Consider the following 23,100-nt stretch of genomic DNA (forward strand, 5'->3'; position numbering starts at 1 on the left):
CCCCGCCTCTTTCCGCCCTGTCTCTATCCCCCCTTCCCGCACCCTCCGATCCCCGCCTCTTTCCGCCCTGTCTCTATCCCCCCTTCCCGCACCCTCCGCTCCCCGCTCCCCGCCTCTTTCCGCCCTGTCTCTATCCCCCCTTCCTGCACCCTCCGCTCCCCGCCTCTTTCCGCCCTGTCTCTATCCCCCCTTCCCGCACCCTCCGCTCCCCGCTCCCCGCCTCTTTCCGCCCTGTCTCTATCCCCCCTTCCTGCACCCTCCGCTCCCCGCCTCTTTCCGCCCTGTCTCTATCCCCCCTTCCCGCACCCTCCGCTCCCCGCTCCCCGCCTCTTTCCGCCCTGTCTCTATCCCCCCTTCCCGCACCCTCCGCTCCCCGCTCCCTGCCTCTTTCCGCCCTGTCTCTATCCCCCCTTCCCGCACCCTCCGATCCCCGCCTCTTTCCGCCCTGTCTCTATCCCCCCTTCCCGCACCCTCCGCTCCCCGCTCCCCGCCTCTTTCCGCCCTGTCTCTATCCCCCCTTCCTGCACCCTCCGCTCCCCGCCTCTTTCCGCCCTGTCTCTATCCCCCCTTCCTGCACCCTCCGCTCCCCTCCTCTTTCCGCCCTGTCTCTATCCCCCCTTCCTGCACCCTCCGCTCCCCGCCTCTTTCCGCCCTGTCTCTATCCCCCCTTCCTGCACCCTCCGCTCCCCTCCTCTTTCCGCCCTGTCTCTATCCCCCCTTCCTGCACCCTCCGCTCCCCTCCTCTTTCCGCCCTGTCTCTATCCCCCCTTCCTGCACCCTCCGCTTTCCGCCCTGTCTCTATCCCCCCTTCCTGCACCCTCCGCTCCCCTCCTCTTTCCGCCCTGTCTCTATCCCCCCTTCCTGCACCCTCCGCTCCCCTCCTCTTTCCGCCCTGTCTCTATCCCCCCTTCCTGCACCCTCCGCTCCCCTCCTCTTTCCGCCCTGTCTCTATCCCTCCTTCCTGCACCCTCCGCTCCCCGCCTCTTTCCGCCCTGTCTCTATCCCCCCTTCCCGCACCCTCCGCTTCCCACTGCCCTCCTCTTTCCGCCCTGTCTCTATCCCCCCTTCCCGCACCCTCCGCTCCCCGCTCCCCGCCTCTTTCCGCCCTGTCTCTATCCCCCCTTCCCGCACCCTCCGCTCCCCGCTCCCCGCCTCTTTCCACCCTGTCTCTATCCCCCCTTCCCGCACCCTCTGCTCCCCGCTCCCCTCCTCTTTCCGCCCTGTCTCTATCCCCCCTTCCTGCACCCTCCGCTCCCCTCCTCTTTCCGCCCTGTCTCTATCCCCCCTTCCTGCACCCTCCGCTCCCCGCCTCTTTCCGCCCTGTCTCTATCCCCCCTTCCTGCACCCTCCGCTCCCCTCCTCTTTCCGCCCTGTCTCTATCCCCCCTTCCCGCACCCTCCGCTCCCCGCTCCCCGCCTCTTTCCGCCCTGTCTCTATCCCCCCTTCCCGCACCCTCTGCTTCCCACTGCCCTCCTCTTTCCGCCCTGTCTCTATCCCCCCTTCCCGCACCCTCCGCTTCCCACTGCCCTCCTCTTTCCGCCCTGTCTCTATCCCCCCTTCCCGCACCCTCCGCTCCCCGCTCCCCGCCTCTTTCCGCCCTGTCTCTATCCCCCCTTCCCGCACCCTCCGCTCCCCGCTCCCCGCCTCTTTCCGCCCTGTCTCTATCCCCCCTTCCTGCACCCTCGGCTCCCCACTGCCCTCCTCTTTCCGCCCTGTCTCTATCCCCCCTTCCCGCACCCTCTGCTCCCCGCTCCCCTCCTCTTTCCGCCCTGTCTCTATCCCCCGTTCCCGCACCCTCCGATCCCCTCCTCTTTCCGCCCTGTCTCTATCCCCCCTTCCCGCACCCTCGGCTCCCCACTGCCCTCCTCTTTCTGCCCTGTCTCTATCCCACCTTCCCGCACCCTCCGCTTCCCGCTCCCCTCCTCTTTCCGCCCTGTCTCTATCCCCCCTTCCCGCACCCTCTGCTCCCAGCTCCCCTCCTCTTTCCGCCCTGTCTCTATCCCCCGTTCCCGCACCCTCCGATCCCCTCCTCTTTCCGCCCTGTCTCTATCCCCCCTTCCCGCACACTCCGCTCCCCGCTTCTTTCCACCCTGTCTCTATCCCCCCTGTCACTATCCCCTCTTCCCGCACCCTCGGCTCCCCACTGCCCTCCTCTTTCCGCCCTGTCTCTATCCCCCCTTCCCGCACCCTCCGCTCCCCGCTCCCCTCCTCTTTCCGCCCTGTCTCTATCCCCCCTTCCCGCACCCTCCGCTCCCCGCTCCCCTCCTCTTTCTGCCCTGTCTCTATCCCCCCTTTCCGCACCCTCTGCTCCCCACTGCCCTCCGCTTTCCACCCTGTCTCTATCCCTTCCTGTTCCCCACTGCCATCCTCTTTCCGCCCTGTCTCTATCCCCTCCTTCCCACACCCTCCGCTCCCCACTGCCCTCCTCTTTCCGCCCTGTCTCTATCCCCGCCTTCCCGCACCCTCTGCTGCCCACTGCCCTCCTCTTTCCGCCCTGTCTCTATCCCCCCTTCCCGCACCCTCCGCTCCCCACTGCCCTCCTCTTTCCGCCCTGTCTCTATCCCCCGCTTCCTGCTCCTCACTGCCATCCTTTTTCCGCGCTGTCTCTATCCCCTCTCTCTCTGTCCACCCTTGGTTCCCAGTACCCCCCGGCCCTTGGATCACGACGATCGTGTTTGAATTTGGAAAATGGGAGTTGCTGTCTTATAGTTGTATCCATAACTCGTGGATAAAAATTCAGAGCAATTTTGTATTATGAATCTTACTTATGGATGTGTATCCATATATTAAGTATGCAGGAAATGCAAGCATATTGTGTGTTGTGAAAAATATGCATTACTGTATACAACATTTTTGAGTCTTATCAATGATTACTATTTATTACAAAATGATCACTGACAAAAATGAAATGATTTTATGCATTTTATACAAAATTAGACTAAAATCCACTTTTGTTCCAAAGAATGATTTATACAGAAATAACTCATATATTACATTATCTGTATGTAGACAATTCTTTTCCACATTTCACTTAGAGAATTTTATGTAACAAATACAGCTTTAACAAAACATACAAATCAGAAAAAGTGCATGTTTCTGAAAGTTATACAGCACAAAGTAAACCATTTTAAATGTTCTGTGTTGCAGAATTTCAATTCATAATTGTTACATTAAAATGAACACATCCCACAGGGCTGGAGAGATTTGGCCAAAGTAAGTGTCCTTAAATCAGCTAATATTACACTTTACCACAGGAAATATTAAAAGATATGTTCAATTCATAACACAAACAGGATTACATGACAAACATAAAAGCCAAGTTTGTGCAAAGGGTATATCTTTCTCCTATTACTTGATTCTCAGGTTTGCAATGCATCAACAAAATTTAGAAAGGGCATATTGAAATCACTGGCTAAATACCTCTATCTGTGTATATTTGTGGAAAACTCCAGTTATTATAGTTTTGATTGTGAAATTCATCTAAGATTGTACAGTGGAAATCCTGGCACACATTGTCCCTGGTTGAAGAATCAAGTGAAGAGCCCAAGGATTTCTGAAATGTGTTGCCGAGAAGCAAAGTCATTTCCAACTGCAGTTATAAAAGTAACACCATTATGGAGCAAAATGTAACCACTGTACTATTGCTTCAACCATGCTAATGAGCTGAGAGGTGAACTCAACAAATGAACCCTAAAACTGAGAGTGAAAACAACCATTGTGGACCATAATTGCAAACTGAGCAAATCTTTCAAATACGTCATTCTATTTCCCTTTTCTAGAAATAGAAATTTTAATGAATCTCATGTTGTGTTCTGAAACTTTAAATTTAAACACTTAGTGTACTTAACCATAAAGACAGTAACAATACAGCACCTTAGCTGTAGGTTTGTTAAACCAAAAGAATGGGCATTGCTTTTATTCGGGGTTTTGAAGTATAATTTTTTTGGTAAGTATGTTACACATTCGATGATTCAGAAAGGCGCTGAACATGTGGTCTTTGCTGAGGTTGTGAATGGTATCCCATAACATCCTGTTGCTGAGAATAAGAAGGGAGTAGGAGTAGTTCTGAGTGGCCACTTTGCAGTGAACCAGATGTTTGTGTCTGTTTGGAAAAATAGAAACAAACCCTTAATTATTCGCCATGCAATTAATCCATTTCATAATTGTACAACCGTATCAGCATATACTTTCTACATGAAGCCTTGCCCTTCTTAACACAGCATGTGCTGCAACATAGACCATTTCTGAAGTAGCAGACATAAAACAATAGTTCATTCAATAATCTTTAAAGTATAAAAGAGAAATAGAAGTAATGATTGCAACTTAAAAGAAATGAAAGAAAACTTAAATAGGCAAAATTACAACCATCTCAGCAGAAGCATACAGTCTTTGTCCAAACATGTTATCTGAACTAGACTTCTATTGATACAGAAGTACATTAGAGTATCAATGCAAATCATGAGCTCATATTTTGAAATGAAGCTTGGACTCGGTCTCCTTCATCAGAGGAAAGTAATAGCACATGTATAGTGAAACGAGACATTCAAACTTGTCATGGGTTGCATGGGCTGGCTGTGATCACCTGACTTTAAACCTGGATACAGGTTGGTCTGTTTCAGCTGCAAGATCCTCATTACTACCCTACCTGTAAGTAGTGTTGTTGTTGCTGCTGCTGCTGAAGTTGCATAGTTTGCTGAGAGAGAGATGGATGTGATATAGAAAATCCTGGAGCTGTTATTATTTGACCCATAAGCACTGTATTAGAGACCATCGGCACATTATTTCTCACTGGCTGTTCTACCAAATTTTGAGAGAGTTCTTGTCCTTGTGAGTATCTGTTAGATTCATTTACAGAAAAAAAGTGTCAAATAAGTATCAGATAAATTGAAAAGCTTAAAGATGAAATCTTGCCAGCATGATAGATCAGAAGGCATTGAACTGATTGATCAAACAATAGTGACCACTGCCACTTTCAGACTGTGAATACTGACAATGATTCTGTTGTCATACATAGGTCTTCCAGACCATTCTTTGTTTCCTTGTTCCATTGACATCTCTTTTTCCCTTGTATTACTTTCACTTGTCATTATAATACATTCATGCCTTCCATTCATTTAAAGTTCTTCCTTCACCACTTTCAACACCTTACTGCTTACTTAAAGCATATTTTGAACAACAGACCTTGATTTTACAAAACCCTAATTAATGACCATCAATTCAGAATATTAAATTTCTACTTTGTAAGGACACTATCAATCAAAATCAAATTAAGAGGTTTCTACAAGTATTGGATTTTATTTTTGCCATACACAAATGTCCTTCAATCTAGATAAAATCATTGCATATAAAATGTCACAGAGCTATGGCACACAGATTTGCACAAAGAGAACAGTGACACTCAAATTATACTTACTTAGCTTGCTGTTCAGTTGTAATGAACTCTATGGGTTGTCTTGTATGGCGTGTAATAGGCATCATCGGTTGAATAGGTTGACTAAGTAGCATTCTTTAGAAAGAAAACAATGAGCTAATAGATGAAATCGTTCAAGTTCAAGTTTGGATTTATTGTCGTTCAACTGTACACATGAATACAGCTAAACAAAACAATGTTCCTCTGGAACCAAGATGCAAAACACAGTACATATCACATACAGCACATGAAAATAATATAAACTTCCTATTTCCATCTTTTCCAGCTAGAGATTGCTGAGTTCTTACTTTGAGTATATCAAATTAATAGACTGATGATTCCAAATAGGTGCCATACTCTCAGCCATTTGGCCCATCGAGTTTGCTCCATCATTTCATCATGACTGATTTATTATTCCTCTCAACCCCATTCTCCTGCCTTCTCTCAGTAACCTTTGACACCTTTACTAATCAGGTACCCATCAACCTCCACTTTAGATATACATACAGCTGTCTATGGCAATGAATTCCTCAGATTCACCACCTTCTGGCTAAAGAAATTACTCTTCATCTCTGTTCTAAAGGGATATCCTTGTATTCTGAGGCTGGGCCCCAATGCAGGAAACATTTTCTCCTCTAGGCCTTTCACTATTCGATTGGTTTCAAAGGGAAATCCGACGGCACCTCCCCCCCCCCCAGTCAATTCCACTAAACTCCAGACAGTACAGGCCCAAAGCCATCAAATGCTTCTTGTAAGATAGCCCTTTCATTTCCAGAATAATGTTTATGAATCTCCTTTGGACTGTCTCCAATGCAAACACATCCTTTGTTACATAAGGGGCCTAAAGCTGCTCACCATATTTCAAGTGCAGTCTGACCAATACCTTATAAAGCCTCAGCATTACATCCTTGCTTTTACATCTAGTCCTCTCGAAGTGAATGCTAACAAAAATTTATTCTCCTGATTACCAACTCAACCTGCAAGTTAACCTTTAGGGAATCCTGCACTAGGAGTCCCAAGTCCCTGTGTACCTCTGATTTCTAGATTTGTTCCCCATTTAGAAAATGGTTTACATCTTTAAGCCTTCTACCAAAGTGCATGACCATACACTTCCCTACACTGTATTCCATTTGCCAATTCTTTTCCCATTCTCCAAATCTGTCTAAGTCCTTCTGCAGATTCCCTGCTTCCTTAACACTACCTGCCCCTCCACCTATCCTCATATCATCCGCAAACTTGGCCACAAAGCCATCAATTCCAGAATCAAGATCACTGACATATAACATGAAAAGAAGCAGTCCCAACACTGACCCCTGCAGAACATACTAGTCACTGGCAGCCAATCAGGAAAGGCCCCCTTTACAGTATTCCACTTTTTGCTTTCTGGCAGTCAGCCAATCATTCATCCACACTAGTATACTTCCTGTAATACCACAGGCTCTTGCTTACAGGTCTCCTGTGCGGCATCTTATCAAGGGACTACTGAAAATCTAAGTAAATGACATTCACTGGCATGAGGAATTCTGCAGATGCTGGAAATTCAAGCAACACACATCAAAGTTGCTTGACATTCACTGGCTGTCCTTTACCTATCCTGAATATTTTCAGAAATTCACACCTGGCTCAGAAAGGTTCCGCTTGGAATGGTTTTAATGTCAATATATTAACACAACTGATGTAAAGCAGTAAAAATATAGACAATACTCCCCAGATGTTATGTCAGAAATAAATCATAATTTTGTTTGCAAAATTAGGCATGCTGGTTTATACCTCTGAATGCAACTGTAAAATTATTTTTTAAAATCTTATTTTTATCTTCTACCTTTGCAATTACATTGTGTAAACAATTAGCAGAAAGTGTAAACCAGGCTCAGCGTTACCATTTCACTGCCAAATCCATGAATACAATGACGAAGTAAACACATTGAAACCTTCATGCCCAACATTGACCTCCACATTCTTCATCAAAAAATATCAGCTGACTTAACAAGCACAGAGAAAGACAACACATATGCCCCATTGACTTCTGCAATGAATGGTAATTGGTATGAATGGTTTGAATCGTAAAAATGGTGATTACTGCATATCACAAGTTTGAACAAATCAGTTTAGATTTACAAAACACACTTAGCAAATATTAATTTGCAGACAGCATAATGATGTAAACTAATTTTTAAAATGGGGAGCAAATCTAAAAATCAGAGGTGTGAAGAGTACAGGATTCCCTAAACATTAACTTGCAGGTTGAGTTGGTGGTAGGGAAGGCAAATGAAATGCTGGCATTCATTTTGAGAGGGCCAGAATATAAAAGCAGTGATGTCATACTGAGGTTTTGTAAGGCTTGTGCTTGATCATGATTCACAAGAAACTACCTCAATACTTTTGCTGAAATCCAATCCTGCAATTAGATCTAAACACAGGATTGCAGAATAAAGTGTGAGGTAACTACAGTAACTGTCTCCCTATCACTATTCTGTAACCAAATCAACAGGCTGAAAATGTAACTCTTCACTCAATTGTCAGAGCAGGGAGAATAGGATACAATTGTGAAGCACAAGTATCTGGGTCTGAGAGGCCAAGGGGCATTTATTAGAATATTGTGCTGTTAAAAAATACAACACTGGCAATTATTAGAATTCATTAATTATTAGATTCATTAACATCTGCAGAGCATCTAATTCAACTTCAACACTTTAAATGGTGAGCAAACGCTGTTGAAAGGCTAATGGTGGAGCAGAACAAATTGGTCAATGATATTTAGACATCTTCATTGTTCCACACATTGGCCCTGGCATTTAAACATTAGTCACAATGAATGGTTTTGGCCTCATTGCCACTATCTGTTGTGATAATACTAATGTATATGGTTAACTCTGATTTATAGTGAGCCTGAAGCTACATGCATAATGCCGAGGCACTTTATTGAGACTTAAGCATAAGTAGAGAAAAAAATAATTGGAAAGAACGCACAGCCTGAACATGGAGTATTGTGCTTTAAAGCTGGGACCAGTTTTTAACCCAAATCTGTTAATGGCTACTTGCAAGGATCTAGAGGTATTTAAACTGCTCTAATCTTACAGCATGGAAATAGAACCATAGAAAATAGGAACCTGCTTCACCATTCAACATGATCATAGCCAATCAATGGTTTCTGAACTGCATTTCTCCAAGAATCCTCTAGCACAATAATGCAGCTGTTCTTATTCTGTGCTCTAAATTGCTATGAATCCATAATTGGTTAATCATAAACCATAAAAACCATGTCTTTACCTTAAGTGTCCATCTCGAGTAAAGTTAGGACTTGAATGACCAGTGGTGCCTTCTCTCTGGACTGTCATTGTGGGAGCCTGAGAAATCATCATGGGGCTGCTGAGGTGTAACGCCAGGCTCCCAGACAACTGGTTGGATAGGGATGTCTGTACAATCTGTCCACCATGTGTTATTTTAGTATCCTGTAAAAGCATTTAGAAGGTATTGATTTTCATAGCAACTAGTTAATTTAAAATATTTAATTTAACCCAACAGATCAAATCCCCATGTTCACATTTCTCTTCTTCACTTCAGGATACACTGCTACATCAGCTACCTTCGACAAAAAGCGCAGACTGAGGCCCCACTCATAGGCTGGCCTGGATAACCTTCTGGCAGTTCATGTCAGAATGTCTTTTCTGATTCTCAAAGTCACTTAAAATTGTGAAAATACTTTTAAATTGTCAAAAAGTAAATATTTTTGGAAAAAAGAATAAAGTTATTTGAAAATACATCACATAAATTAATTGTAAGTAAAATATAAACTTCATTTTCCTTTTTAATGAAGATCAGCACTTCCATTGGAATGAATGGGGTCAGGTTCTATGCCAACCACGGCATGTATAAAGGTAAAAGGTGAGTCCAGGGATGGAACGTGATGTCAAGTCTCAGAGAATGAACCTGCAAGGCACTTTCTTGGTAACTGTAATGCTTTACTCTGCACTCTGTTATTGTTTTATCTTGTATAATTCTAATGAATGGTATGTAAGACATTTTTCACAGCATCTTGGTACACATTACAATAATAGACCAATTTACCAAGACAAGTTGATTGACCAGAGGATGGACAGAACTTTCATGGGTTTTATGTGCAGAATGGCCTCATTCTCTGCTGTGACATTTCTAGGGATGGGAGGATATTGTAGAGAAAAAAATTCTCCCACCACTGGTAGTATTGCTGAATGCCAACTCTTGACACCTCCTGCATCTCATTGCCTTAAGAGTTACTATCGTTAGGTTCCGTCTCTTACCCTCCAGGTTACTCTGGAAGGAGCATGCACTCTGGTAATAGAAACATCAATTTGCATTCTTACAATACAGTACATGTATTTAACTTCCCTAACAGCATTTACTTACATATATATCCTTATAGTATTCTCTGCTCATCCTGCATAGGGAAAAGAAGTTTTAAACTTTTACAGATAAAACAGTGAAGAAATAAATACTTTGTTCAGGCTTGTTTACCTCCCAGTTTGAAGAATTTACAAAATTGATGGATTTGTTTTGCATTTCCAGCATTTTATGTTGGCAAGCAACTAATTTAGCTTGTTTTCGCGTGCATACTTGTTTCCCTTTGAATATTGTATTGGTACCTGTATCTGTTTACTGTGAGGACCCTGGTCTTGCATCATCACATCCATTTGTTGCTGCTTTTGCTGTTTCGACTCTTGGTTCCGCAATGAACTGATCGACGCTGGTTGTTGCAGTAATAACTGAAAGAGAGACGAGCTAAGTACTTCAGCTTAATAATACAGTGCACGTTCGAATGTTTGCTGCTGATTTTGAGAAGTTTGATTAAGTACATGGATGGGCAGGTTATGGAGTGTGTTGAGGGGATAAGGCACAATAACTGTTTGGCATGGACTGCATGAGCCGAAGGATCTGTTTCTTTGCTCTTCTACTCTACGATACTAAATCCAAGGTGTTCTCTTACACACCCTTCAGTCACCTGCCCTGTATTATTCCCTAATAGGAGGTCCAGTATCACACTCCCTCTAGTTGTGAATTTATACATTATCTATACTTTAACTGAGCTCTGAATTCACCATTTCAAGACCATAACCATAAGATATAGGAGCAGAATTAGGCCATTTGCCCCATCGAAACTGCTCCGCCATTCAATCATGGCTGATCCTTTTTTCCTCTCCTCAGCACCACTCCCTGGCCTTCTCCCCGTTACATTGATGCTGTGGCCAATCAAGAACTTATCAATCTCCGCAACAACCTGGCCTCTACATCTACCTTTAGTAACAAACTCCACAAATTCACCACCCTCTGGCTAAAGGAATTTCTCTGCATCTCTGTTTTTAATAGACACCCCTCTATCCAGACACTGTGGCCTCTTGTCCTAGATTCCCCCACCATGGGAAACATACTTTCCACATCCACTCTGTCTAGGCCTTTCAACATTCAAAAGGTTCCAATGAGATCTCCCCCCAATCCTTCTAAATTCCAGAAAGTACAGACCCAGAGGCATCAAATGATAACCCTTTCATTCCCAGAGTCATTCTTGTGAACCTCCTCTGAACTATCTCCAATACCAGCACATTATTTCTTAGATGAGGAGCCCAAACCTGTTCATAATACTCAAGTATTGTGGCCTCAGCAGTGCCTTAAAAAGCATCTCATCCTGATCTTGTATTCTAGACCTCTTCAAATGAATGATAACATTGCATTTAGCTTCCTCACCACCGACTCAACCTACAAGTTAACCTTGAGGGTGTTCTGCACAAGGACTCTCGACTCCCTTGGCAACTCAGATTTTTGGATTTTCTCGCCATTTAGAAAACAGTCAGCACATTTATTTCTACTACCAAATTGTGTGACCATGCATTTTCCAACATGGTATTTTATTTGCCACTCTGTTGCCTATTCTCCTAATCTGTCTAAGTCCTTCTGGAGATCTCCTGTTTCTTCAACACTACCTGATCCTCCACCAATCTTCGTATTATCTGCAAACTTGGCAACAAAACCATCTATTCCATCATCTAAATCATTGACTTAAAGCATAAAAAGAAGCAGTCCCAACACCGACCCCTTTGGAACACCACTAGTCACTGGCAACCAACCAGAGAAGGATCGTTTTATTTCCGCTCACTGCCTCCTACCATCAGCCAATGCTCTAACCATGCCAGTGACTTTCCTGTAACACCATGGGCTCTTAACTTGGTAAGCAGCCATATGTGTGGCACCTTGTCAAAGGCCTTCTGAAAATCCAGATATACAACATCCACTGCAACCCCCTACCAGGAAACCATGCTGACTTCGTCCTATCTTGTCCAATGTCCATAACCTCATCCCAAACAATTGACTCCAACATCTTCCCACCACTGAGGTCAGACTAACTGGTCTATAATTTCCTTTCTGCTGCCTCCCTCCTTTCTTGAAGAATGATGTGAAACTTGCAATTTTCCAGTCCTCCAGAACCATGCCAGAGTACAATGATTCTTGAAAGATCATAACTAATGCCTCCACAATCTCGATCGTTAATTCTTTCAGAATGCTAGGGAGCAGTTCATCTTGTCTGGGTGACTTATGTACCCTTAAGTCTTTCAGCTTTTTGAGCACCCTTGTAATAGTAACATGCACTCACTTCTCTTCCCTCACACTCTTCAAAACCTGGCGCACTGCTAGTGTCTTCCACAGTGAAGACTGACGCAAAATACTCACTTAGTTCATCTGCCAACTCCTTGTCCCCTGTTATTATTTCTCCAGCCTCACTTTGTAGCAGTCCTATATCTACTCTCATCTCTCTTTTATTTTTTATACACTTGAAAGAGCTTTTTCTATTCACCTTGATATTGTTTGCTCACTTGCTTTCATATTTCATTTTTTCCCTCCTAATGATTTGAATGCCTCCTCTTTTGCTTTTACATTAAATTTGACTTCCTTTGTTGGCCACAGTTGTACTATTTTGCCGTTTGACAATTGTTTTTTTTTGAATACATCTATCCTGCACCTTCCTCATTTTTCCCAGAAATTCAAGCCATTTCTGCTCTGTTATCATCCCTACCATCTCCTTCCAATTTGCAATTTTTCTTTACAGTTAATGTTATCATCTAATGATATGCTAAAACTACAATTAGATACTTTGTGATCTGGCATGTGGCCCAACGGGATCACTTATTTTGAAGTCCCAGCAATAAAGTGCAAGTTCTGCACAAGACATTTCATGGTCTTTCACAGGATCTAATCATGGATAAACCTTCCTAATGAGTCAAGTGGAGTTTTTATTTGTTCACTGTTTTTCCAGTCTTTTGCTTGTTTAACAGAAACAGGATAGTGAAGCATGCAGGGATGCCCTTCCCCAGCTCCATAGTGAACCTAACATGTTCCAATGCATTGTTAAAATTGTTAATCCTTCCACAACATGTAAACAAAATTTGGAATTTGACGCAGGTAAAACTCATCCAATTCTATACTATTTACTTCATTATATTAATGAAGAAAGTGTGTGCATTTTCACCTGCAAACTTGAGTTATCCACCATGCACAATTGTTCTTGGATTTTTTGGAGTTCTTCTTGCTGCCACGTTATGTTTGCTTGGAGAATTCGCGTCCGTTGCTCTAATTGGTCTTTGAGAGACTGAATCACATCGAACTGTGCTAAGAACTGGTACATTTAATATAAGGTATTAAATCTGTTCATTATTAAAATCAGATACATCTCATGTTAATAAATACAATTCACAATCTAGTCAGAAATGAGTCAGATTCATGCACACATATAGTAAATACCATTTTCAGATGTCTATTTTGTTGGGACTGCATGAGAGGAAGACCAGATGATATGGAGGGGTACAGATTCAGTAATGCAGTATGGAAGCTCTCTGCCATGAGACTTTCAACCCCATGTTGTGTAAACTAATGGCTTATTCACTTGCCTGAAACCTCGCTTCTCAAAGGCCCAATGCACAGATTGCATTCTTTGTCCTCATTGAGATTGAAGACCTCCTATAATCCTAATTGCAGCCTCAAACATTCTCCTGTTAGTTTTGCCCATGAAAGTCAGCATTAGAACCACTCCCAGCTCCCTAATATCAGGATCATTTAAGACTGCTGCCACATCCTACACTTCGGTGCTCACTGCTACATTTAAGGTTACTCAGGCTCCATTCTCAAATAGATGGAATTTCTGCCCTCGGGAGCAGACAGTGCAAGTATAGATGTCTGGCTGCATTCAGGCTTTGCCAAAATACTGACATAAAGAGCCTGAATCTTATTCTTACAGAGACATTCCTGCCATCTTCATGCCAGGACAGCCAGCTTGTAATAGCCTTGGAGTCTCCACGCTCCTCTTGCATAAAGGACAAGCTCCCACAGGTAGATTTCTTCACCCTGTACAGGTCCACCTGAAACCCTGGGAGTATGCCTCCAATCAAAGCAGAATCCATTCATTCAGCAGCAACTCTCCTGCAGCAGAGCAGAGTTGCCTGTAAATTGGTAGAACAATTGTCCACAGAGAGCACACCTGTTATGCAACAGTGTGACAACTGCGAGACTCCACAACATTTCAACAGTGAAACTAGGAAACCTAAAACACATTGTTCTTTGAATCTTCCAATGAAGTTCATATTTATTATGCAACTTTCACAAACAGCATTAGGGTTGTTAGGGCTTATTCATTCTGGCATTCTGGAATATGGCAAATATTAATTTCAACATCAACCAGTCTCCAGATCTGAATATGGATGGTAGATTGAGTTCAAAATGCAGCTCAGAAAAATGGTATTTTTGGAGCTGCAGACTGGGGTTGATTGCAAACCAAGAAACACTCATTGACCTGAGATGTCTGCATATGCATGAATGCAGATCAGAGAAATTGGTGATTAGCATTCAATCTGGGTGTCCGGAGTGTTGGTGTGAAGATCTAGGTGCTTGAAAATTATACATAATTCAAAGGAAGCATTATGGATACATTGTAACTATAGAATTCTCCTGCTGTTACCTTTCATCATTAGCATAAAAAATGTCATGTCATATCGGGTCAGGGTGCCTCTTCTAAGAGTGTCTCCAGTATGATGCCTGCTTGTGTGCTGAATACAGACCTCTACATCACCAGCCTCAGTGTCTCCTGGTGACTTCATTCAGTCACATTTAGGGTGATCCACAGTGTTCATTTTAATACCAAAAAGATTGTGAAGGGCAATTTGTATGCCGGATTGTTTAAAAAGAAAATGATTACATTAAATTAGCCATTACACTATGCCATTAAATGCAAAGACCTCAAAGCAGAAATTTTTTGATCTGAACCAAGGTCTCAAGCATCATCCTTTATAGACTAAACAGTAGTTTTATACCAGGATTAAAGGAAAGTATTCAAAAGTAAGTTATCAGAGATAAATAGATTTTAGGATATCACGGGGATTAAGATATATGGGGTGAATGGATAAAAATGGTTTTGAGGTAAAAGAACAGTTGTGATTTTATTGAATGACAGAGCAGCTGCAGGGGTTGATAGTCTACTGTTGCATTTCATTCTTGGGTTCATCACACACTTCGGAATTGATAAGGAAGCATATAACTTCATTAGTCACTCAGGTAGGGAACATGGTCAAAGTGAGGATTCAAGAAAAAATGAAAAAGAAATGTTCAAAATCTAATTTTCAGTAACTTTATGTATGGTTTATCTCTGGATTACCCTGTATATCAATGTGGTTGAGATTATGAACAAATGTACAGAGAAATTATTGAAAATACAATCACACAATTAAATGAGGTATTTGCTAACCTGTGTCATTGACGAAGGCTGCAATTCTACTTTAGCTTGGGACAACAATGACTGCAAAGGTAAATCAAGAGATGGATTTAACATTAAAACACCCTGGATTAATATAGTTTTAAAAACACTAAACAAGAGACAATCCAAAGGTATCTACTAGTTTCATTGACCACAGTAAAGAAGTTTCTGTCAAGACAATGTTGGTCACTGAGAGTCAATATTTTGTAGGAAGTATGGGGACAAATAAATTGTCGAAAAATAACTCAGTTAATTAGTAATTACCTAGAAGTAGAATGAAATGCAGATATAAAACAACTTTGAATTAATGGGTTTGCATTTGTAATTCCATTCAGCAACCATTTTTATTCCCATTTTGCAACTGAATCATGCCATACACGATAGAAAAATGAACAATAATAATTGCGATCAGGGAAAAAATATTCTGCACAATTCTCACATCAGAGCACATAACAAAACGAAGAAAAAATGATCTGCATTTTTCTAGCACATCACTTGGACTAAGTATTGTGGTAGTAAATTGGATAACTTCCTCCCCTCCCCCTCTCTCAATCTTTACACAAACACACACACACACACACACACACACACACACACACACACACGCACACGCACACGCACACGCACACACACACACACACAGTTTAATGTGGAAATCAGGAAATTGTCCAAGCTCCTTTCCAGCTCCTCAAGCCTCAATACCACGATATCCTGCTGGAAGAATGAGCATTCAAATACATGAATGTTAGAATTTTTGTGCTGTTAAGACCATTTTTAAGTTGAACCAGAAGCTGTAGGTCAATAAAACCTTCCCTCAGTCAAATTTCCACAAGCTAGGCAGCTGATGTTTTGATTTGAACTTATTAATTTTTAAGCTACATGCATGCTGGCATTTATTACCTATTGCTATTTTCCTTTGAAACTGTGGTTAGGCACCTTTTGAATCACTGCAGTTTCCTGTTGAAACTATTTCCATAATGTTGTTGTGAAGTGAGTTCCAAAAATTCAGATACATTGTTGATGAAGGTACAAAGACATACAGTGAATTATAGTTAATTGAGACTCATTGGGAGAAGTTCATTTTGTCCCAATTGAGAGGCTGTATGCTCCGATTAACTGATGGCCCAATTAACCAGAATCCACTGTATTTCTAAACCAGGATCGTGCATGAAGCTGGGTGCTGGTGCTTCCATGTTCCTGCTGCCTTATCTTTCTTGCCTGTAGAGGTGTGAGTTTGAGGATGCAGTGCATTTTCTTCATGCCACACACTGCAGCCATGGAGCAATGACAGTGATAGATTTGATTCTTTAGTGTTCCAATCCAGAAGGGATATACTGTATGCTGCCAAGCTTTGATTCTTAGTAAGGCTGGTAAGTTGATAGTAATTCATCATACCCGTGACTTGAGTCTTGCAGATGATGGGGAGGCTTTTGGATGTCAGGAGATAAGTCACTTACCACAGGATACCCAGCCTCTGAACAGTTTTTGAAGCTACAATATTTATGTGCTTGGTCCAACTGAACTTCTAATCAATAATGACCACCAAGGATGCGAATGGAAGTGACTGATTCACTGCTATGCCATAGATGGTCTCCTGTTGAAGCTGTGTACTGCTTGGACCCCGTGTGGCACAAACATTCTCATCGCTTACTGCTACATGTAGATGTGGGCTGCGTCATTTGGTAACAGAGTGCGAATGGAATAGAACATCAAGCAATCAGTGATCATTCAAATTTCTGAGCTGATGACAGAATTAAGGTCGGCAACGACATAGTTTAAGATAATCCAGCCCCTGTCTTAAGTGGATGGCCCACAAATAAGACAGTTTGCCCGCTACAGACTATGCATGTCATCCAGTTCCTAGACTGGTGACCCTGCTGGGTAACAGGGACCTGTGTTAAACAACCAAACTGATGAATCCTTACTGAAGCCTGCAGATTCTAAATTAGAAAATAGAAGAAAAAGATCAAACTGAGAGAAGGAAAGAAGGAGTTGGAAAGAGAGTGTTGGATAGAAAGAGTAAGTTAAATGCTGAAAGGACTGAGCAGGTCAACCGCTATGAAGGGTCCTTGACCTAAAACATCAACTCTGTCTCTCTCTCCATTTATGCTGCCTGAGCGGCTGAGTTTCCAGCATTTTCTGTTTCTGTTTTATTAATATTGTATGTTTGGTAATTCCACTAAAGCATCACAATACTGAGCTGCTAAATGTTGAAGAATCCCTACCTGCTCTGTGACAGCTGGATGTTGCAGTATTCCTGTATCATGTTGCACCGATGGTGTTGTCTGCAAGGCCATTGCAGTAGGCTCTGACAGCACCTTGCTCTGGGTTGCTGAGAAAGAATGAAACACCACATTTAATTTGTATACAATTGTGTAATACACACACAGCCAAGAAGTTCTAGTGCCGGGTTGATGAACCCTTTAAGATGTTTTCACAGGAGAAGTTTCATACGGCTTTGTGCCAACCAGACAGTTTCGTGAACACATAACAGCGGACGATACTTTCTGAAATCCAAATTAGCGATAATCTTCTCAAAAATTCTCTCATGTGCCATAGTAATTTTGAGCTTTATTATTGATTAATGAATTAGTAATAACAATTACAGACCTTTTAAAGGAAAAAGCATGAGTCCTGTTGCTATTTATGTGTGTTTATTGTTTTATGTTAATATAATAGTGACAGATTGAAATAAATGAAGCATTTTAGAAGACCTGTTCAAAAATTAATATTAATCTTTTAAAATGACAATTGGAAATGAACATAATTTCTAAATAGTATTGTTATTGTACCTCATATACAGTATAATATAAGAAATGTGAACATGAAATTAATTAACTTTGGTTCCTATTCGTAAAAGATCAAGGATAGGGAAACAAACACACTGAACTCTCAGTGGGACTACTGTTGCGCACTAATGATGACAAATATATTACATCCGGCTATTATTTTGGCTGTTTGGAGAGCAATGCACGTAACACCGGGTTCATCAGTAATCTACTCCTATAATTAGACTTGACCAAGTCCATAACTGAAAACAATGACTCACATGCATATTCATGAAGACACTAAGCTACATAAAGTGTTTCCTGTTATTATCACTGAATATCCAGTGTTCACACACTAATGACAGAAAAACTAGAAGCAGAGTGAAGCCAATGCCAACTGGTCCAACCTATTACTATCCAAATACTGATCAGTCCACCAGATCTGCGAGAATTTCAGAACATATCATCCACTGTCCTGTGTTCTCACAACTGTCCAGTCGGCGCGAGACTTTTCCTGTGAAAACATCTCAGCACTCTTAGTTTGTCAAAAAACATGCGCTGTTTTGTTTCACAGTAAAGTTAATCATTATGTATCTTTGTTATTATATGTGAGGTTTAAAGAATTGAGGGGCGGCACTGCAAGCTGCAAGCAAACAAACATTTATGCACATGCCATCTTGGGCATAAGTGCCAAAGGTGTGCCAGCCCTGAAGGATGTGCTGGATAGGGGTAGCAACAGGACCCCAACCACTCATGGTGTTTGCCTGTCTCAGCAGGTTTCAGCAGTGCCTGTAGCTTAAGAATGAGGGCAAGAGGCAATAATTTGGACAGCTGGTGAAGGCAGTGCCTTGTGAGGGAATTGGAGACTCCCTATACACTCACAACTGTGTGGCCAGGTTCTGCCTCACTTCATCTGCATGTTTGCAGATAACACCACCGTAATGACTTGCAGATAATACCACCATAATGAGCCTTATCTGAAATCATAAAGAGGCAGAGCATAAGAGGAACATACAGAGCCTAGTGACAGGTGCCATGACAAGGACCTTTACCTCAGTATCAGAAAACAAAGAGCTGGTCATTGACTACAGGACATGGTCCTGAGACGCTGAGGTCGAGAGTTTCTAGTTCCTAGGAGTGAACATCACCGGCCCTGGTCCAACCACAATGACAATGTGACCAAGAAAGCTCAAGAGCACCTCTACTTCACTTACAGGAGTGAGATTGATCAGCTGGCTGAATGGTGTCGCAAAAACAAATCTGCGCTCAATGTCAGTAACCAAGGATTGACTGTGAACTTCAGGAGGGGGATGCCAAGGAAACTCACACCAGTCCTTATCGACAGGTCAACAGTGGAAAAAGTGAGCAGTTTCAAGTTCCTGGTGTCAACACTTCAGAAGATCTATCTTGGCCCCAACATATTGATGCAATTATGAAAAGAGCATGTCACTGGCTATGTTTTATTAGGAGTTTGAGGAGATTCGATACATCACTAAAGACTCCAGGCAAATTTCTACAGATGTACCATAGAGAGCATTCTAACTAGTTGCATTACCATCACCCAGAGCCTGGACTGACACCAACCTACCGCCCTCTACTGTGCATATTGTCTTGTTTATTATTTATTGTAATGCCTGCACTGTTTTGTGCATTTTATGCAGTCCTGAGTAGGTCTGTAGTCTAGCGTAGTTTTGTGTTGTTTTACGTAGTTCAGTGTAGTTTTTGTATTGTTCATGTAGCACCATGGTCCTGAAAAACATTGTCTCGTTTTTACTGTGTACTGTACCAGCAGTTATGGTCGAAATGACAATAACAAGTGACTTGACTTGAATGAATTGTCCAATGCACAGAATCATAAAAAGCAGCAGGGAGTTGTAAACTCACCCAGCTTCGTCATGGGCACTTGCCTCCCCAGCATCAAGGACATCTTCTATAGGTGATGCCTCAAGAAGGCGGCATTCATCAGTAAGGACCTTCACCATTCAGATCATACCCTATTCTCATTGCTCGCATTAAAGAGGAGGTACAGGAGCTTGAAGTCACACCCTCAATGTTTTAGGAACAGCTTCTTCCACTCTCCCATCAGATTTCTGAATGGACAATGAATTGATGAACACTACCTCGCCGTCACTATTTAAGCTGCTCCCTTTTTGTTATATATATATATAGTCATCTGTTGGTCGGAGTCAACCATGGATATGGTGTCCTAGTTGTCTCTGTGATATGCAAGCCAGGGATGTACGATATGGAAAGCAAGCTGTTGCCCATGCAATTGGCTTCCCCTCCCCACGCAGCTGATGAACCCAAAGGAACAACAGAGACTGATACAGTTTGGCACCAGCGGTGTCACACGAGTTGCCATTCAGCATTGAACTCAATGTAGGAGTGCCTAAGGGATTCAAGGTCTGGATTTTTCCCTCGGGGTTTATTCCCAAAGCCTTCCCCATTAGTGGGTATAGCCACAAGGCAGTGGAGATTTGAGATCACAGTTTTCCCTCTACTAGAGCTGGACTTGGTTGTCAGAGGCTACTTGAGACACGGCATTGGGAGCATTTAATAGGTAGTGGGAGCTTATTCCCACTATCTGAATCTGGCTATTACAACCTTAATGTCATATATCTATATCCACACATCTGCTGTGGACCTGTTGTGCCGGTATGCCAACTGGAAATTGGAGCATATTCAAGTTGCTTCTCAGGCAGGAGTTTGCACAAACACTGCTTGTGATCTAAATTTTAGGCAAATTTCCAAATAAGTATGACTGTATAAATAGTGACATATTAAATAATCAAGGGTAAACTAATTCCAGAAAATATTAAAACCATCTGCTATGAGGCATATTATAAAGTACAAAGTACAGATTTCTAAGTTGTAGCACAATGTAAAATTTTTACCCCCAGAAGATTCCCAAATAACAGAACACAAATAACACCTACATGCAGATTCCGACATCGAGGTATGAGATGATTTGCGTGAGGTCTGAGATGAAGAAGAAGGTGATGGGCTGCCAGTGAGCACTTCAAATGCTTTAAGATGTTGCTGTGTGTCAAGTCTTGAGTCAGGTCCCTGCACATAAATAACAACAGTAGAAAGTACTACAAGTGTGGAGACGTTACTGTTTCTGTAATGACAAAGGCAATGATAGTAGCTTTTTTGTAATGAATAATGGAATGTGGGTATTGCTGGTGAGGTCAGCATTTAATGTTCATCCCTACTTTGCTATTGGATGGTTGGTGGTGAACTGCCTTCATGAACCATCAGTTCAATATAGTACGGATTGCTGGGGTGTTCTGGAGTTTTGACTCGATAGTAGTAAAGATATGATAATAGTTTTAAATGAAGTAGCTGTACAATTTTGAATGGAACTTGCTAGCAGCAGAGTTCCCATCTGCTAAACTTCCTTCATAGGGGGAGTTTTTTTCAATTAATTCACAATAATAAGTCCAATATTAGCATATACAGTATATGTAAGATTATTTCAGAATACGAAGCAGATTGTTGGAATCGTGAAATACTTCAGCATTGTTCTTACCTTAAGTGACGAAGAAGCATCAACCTCTGCAGTGGTATCGTCTATTCTGATATCTTGTCGGCGCTGTGCTCGAACCTCAGCATAGCTGTTACAATTTTAAAATTAATAAAACATTAACAAAAAATATTGAATGTATTAGAATATAAATTTATCTTGTATTTTCTAGATACAAAATTTATTGCTTTTTTTCTGCCAAGAAGACATGCATTTTCATCTCAGGGTTATCTTTCACTGAAGTTAATAATTCCATTAGGACAATGTTTTTATTCATTTATAGAAAGTGGGTGTCAGTGGCAAACCGGTATTTATGGCCCATTCTTAACTGTCCTTGAGAAAGTGATGGGAAGGCACCTTCTTGATCAGCTGTGATGAATTTAATGCCACAGTACTATTGGCTAGAGAGTTCAAACACCTCTCCTGGGATGACAGCAGAACACTGATACGTATTGAAGGCAGGACGTTGCGTGACTTAGATTGGGAGATGCAGGTACTGCATTTACATTTGTCTGCCACAGTTGTTCTTTTGGGAGATAAAGGCTCAGCATTCAGACTGTGCTGTCAAGGAGGCTTTGCAAAGTGCTGCAGTACATTTTGTAAACGGTACACAATACTGACAAGGGTAAATGGAATGAATGTTTGTAGTGGACAGTGGGTATTAATTAAATGGCCTGCATGGTCTTGGATGTTATCAACAGCCCCATGCACCCAGACTTATTACCTGTAATATGCAATGTTGCCTTTTTCAACTGTAAATATAGACTGGTTATTTTAATATCTTTATTAATGTAAACCAAACCAACAAAAATAAGGATTTCTTCCAGAATCTTTATCATAATGATTGTGAACATAGTGAGATTACCTACATTTAGTAATTCCAGAAGATACCAAAGTATAAAAAAAGCTTGTTATTTCAGTGGCAAGATCTAATCACTAAAAGTGTCTACTTAGTGATTTTGTTAACACACAATGCACTTATTAAAGATGCCAATCCATGCTCCTTTCATACCTCACTAATGTGTGTTTGCACACAATGAACTCTGGTTTGGAGTTCCACTGGTGATAGGTAATGTAGTAATGGGTTTGGAGCCAGATCCACTGTTGCCCTTTTGTTAAGAATCGATAGCAGCAAGATTTTCCTTTGCCAAATTGCATCACTACAGAAAACAAAATGCATTTCTCTCAAGTTTGTTTTAAAAGAGAAACAATATTATTGTTCACAATAACTCAATGTTCCTTAAAACAGGCATATTTTTACCATGTTATTTAAATCATCAGTAAGTCTTGCTTTTTTATTTGAAAATTGGAAGAAAAGTATAATTGAATAGAAAAAATTAGATATTTTTATAAAGCTATAATTTTGTCATATATATACAGTATATAAACCTGTCAGTTTAAGTATCTTCCATTAAAATATTGTTGCAAGTTTAGCGGATTTCATTCTCAATATGTTGGATAAGTTTTTGTAACAGTCTTATAATTACACGTCACTATTTTAAACAAGAATGCAGCTTTTTATTGACATTTTAAAATCAATTTCCACGTCTGAAACTGTTCTGGTTGGATTTACAGTCACATCCTTCAGGTCATTTGTATTACCGGATGTATCACCATAAGGAAGTGG

At 41.8% G+C, this 23,100-nt stretch overlaps 2 protein-coding genes across 6 annotated transcripts in view; both read right to left on the minus strand.

Moving 5' to 3' along the window:
- Nucleotides 1-23,100, minus strand: part of rpl31 (ribosomal protein L31) — a 179,165-nt gene that overhangs the window by 6,195 nt on the left and 149,870 nt on the right. The window lies entirely within an intron of this gene.
- LOC140200242 (neuronal PAS domain-containing protein 2-like) overlaps nt 2,897-23,100 on the minus strand; it is a 112,537-nt gene continuing 92,333 nt past the window's right edge. For 3 of the 4 annotated variants that reach the window (XM_072263261.1, XM_072263260.1, XM_072263263.1), the window contains 11 exons: nt 22,486-22,633; nt 21,480-21,564; nt 20,884-21,013; nt 17,405-17,511; nt 15,171-15,221; nt 12,906-13,052; nt 10,033-10,152; nt 8,681-8,862; nt 5,414-5,506; nt 4,646-4,835; nt 2,897-4,102 (listed from right to left, as the gene is read on the minus strand). In XM_072263261.1, the coding sequence (XP_072119362.1) occupies nt 3,956-4,102; nt 4,646-4,835; nt 5,414-5,506; nt 8,681-8,862; nt 10,033-10,152; nt 12,906-13,052; nt 15,171-15,221; nt 17,405-17,511; nt 20,884-21,013; nt 21,480-21,564; nt 22,486-22,633 (1,400 nt within the window). In that variant the 3' untranslated portion in view covers nt 2,897-3,955. The remainder of the gene's footprint in view (nt 4,103-4,645; nt 4,836-5,413; nt 5,507-8,680; nt 8,863-10,032; nt 10,153-12,905; nt 13,053-15,170; nt 15,222-17,404; nt 17,512-20,883; nt 21,014-21,479; nt 21,565-22,485; nt 22,634-23,100) is intronic. The other variant, XM_072263262.1, reaches the window with a different exon arrangement.

The sequence above is a fragment of the Mobula birostris genome, chromosome 7 (genome assembly GCF_030028105.1).
Source record: "Mobula birostris isolate sMobBir1 chromosome 7, sMobBir1.hap1, whole genome shotgun sequence".
NCBI lineage: Eukaryota > Metazoa > Chordata > Chondrichthyes > Myliobatiformes > Myliobatidae > Mobula > Mobula birostris.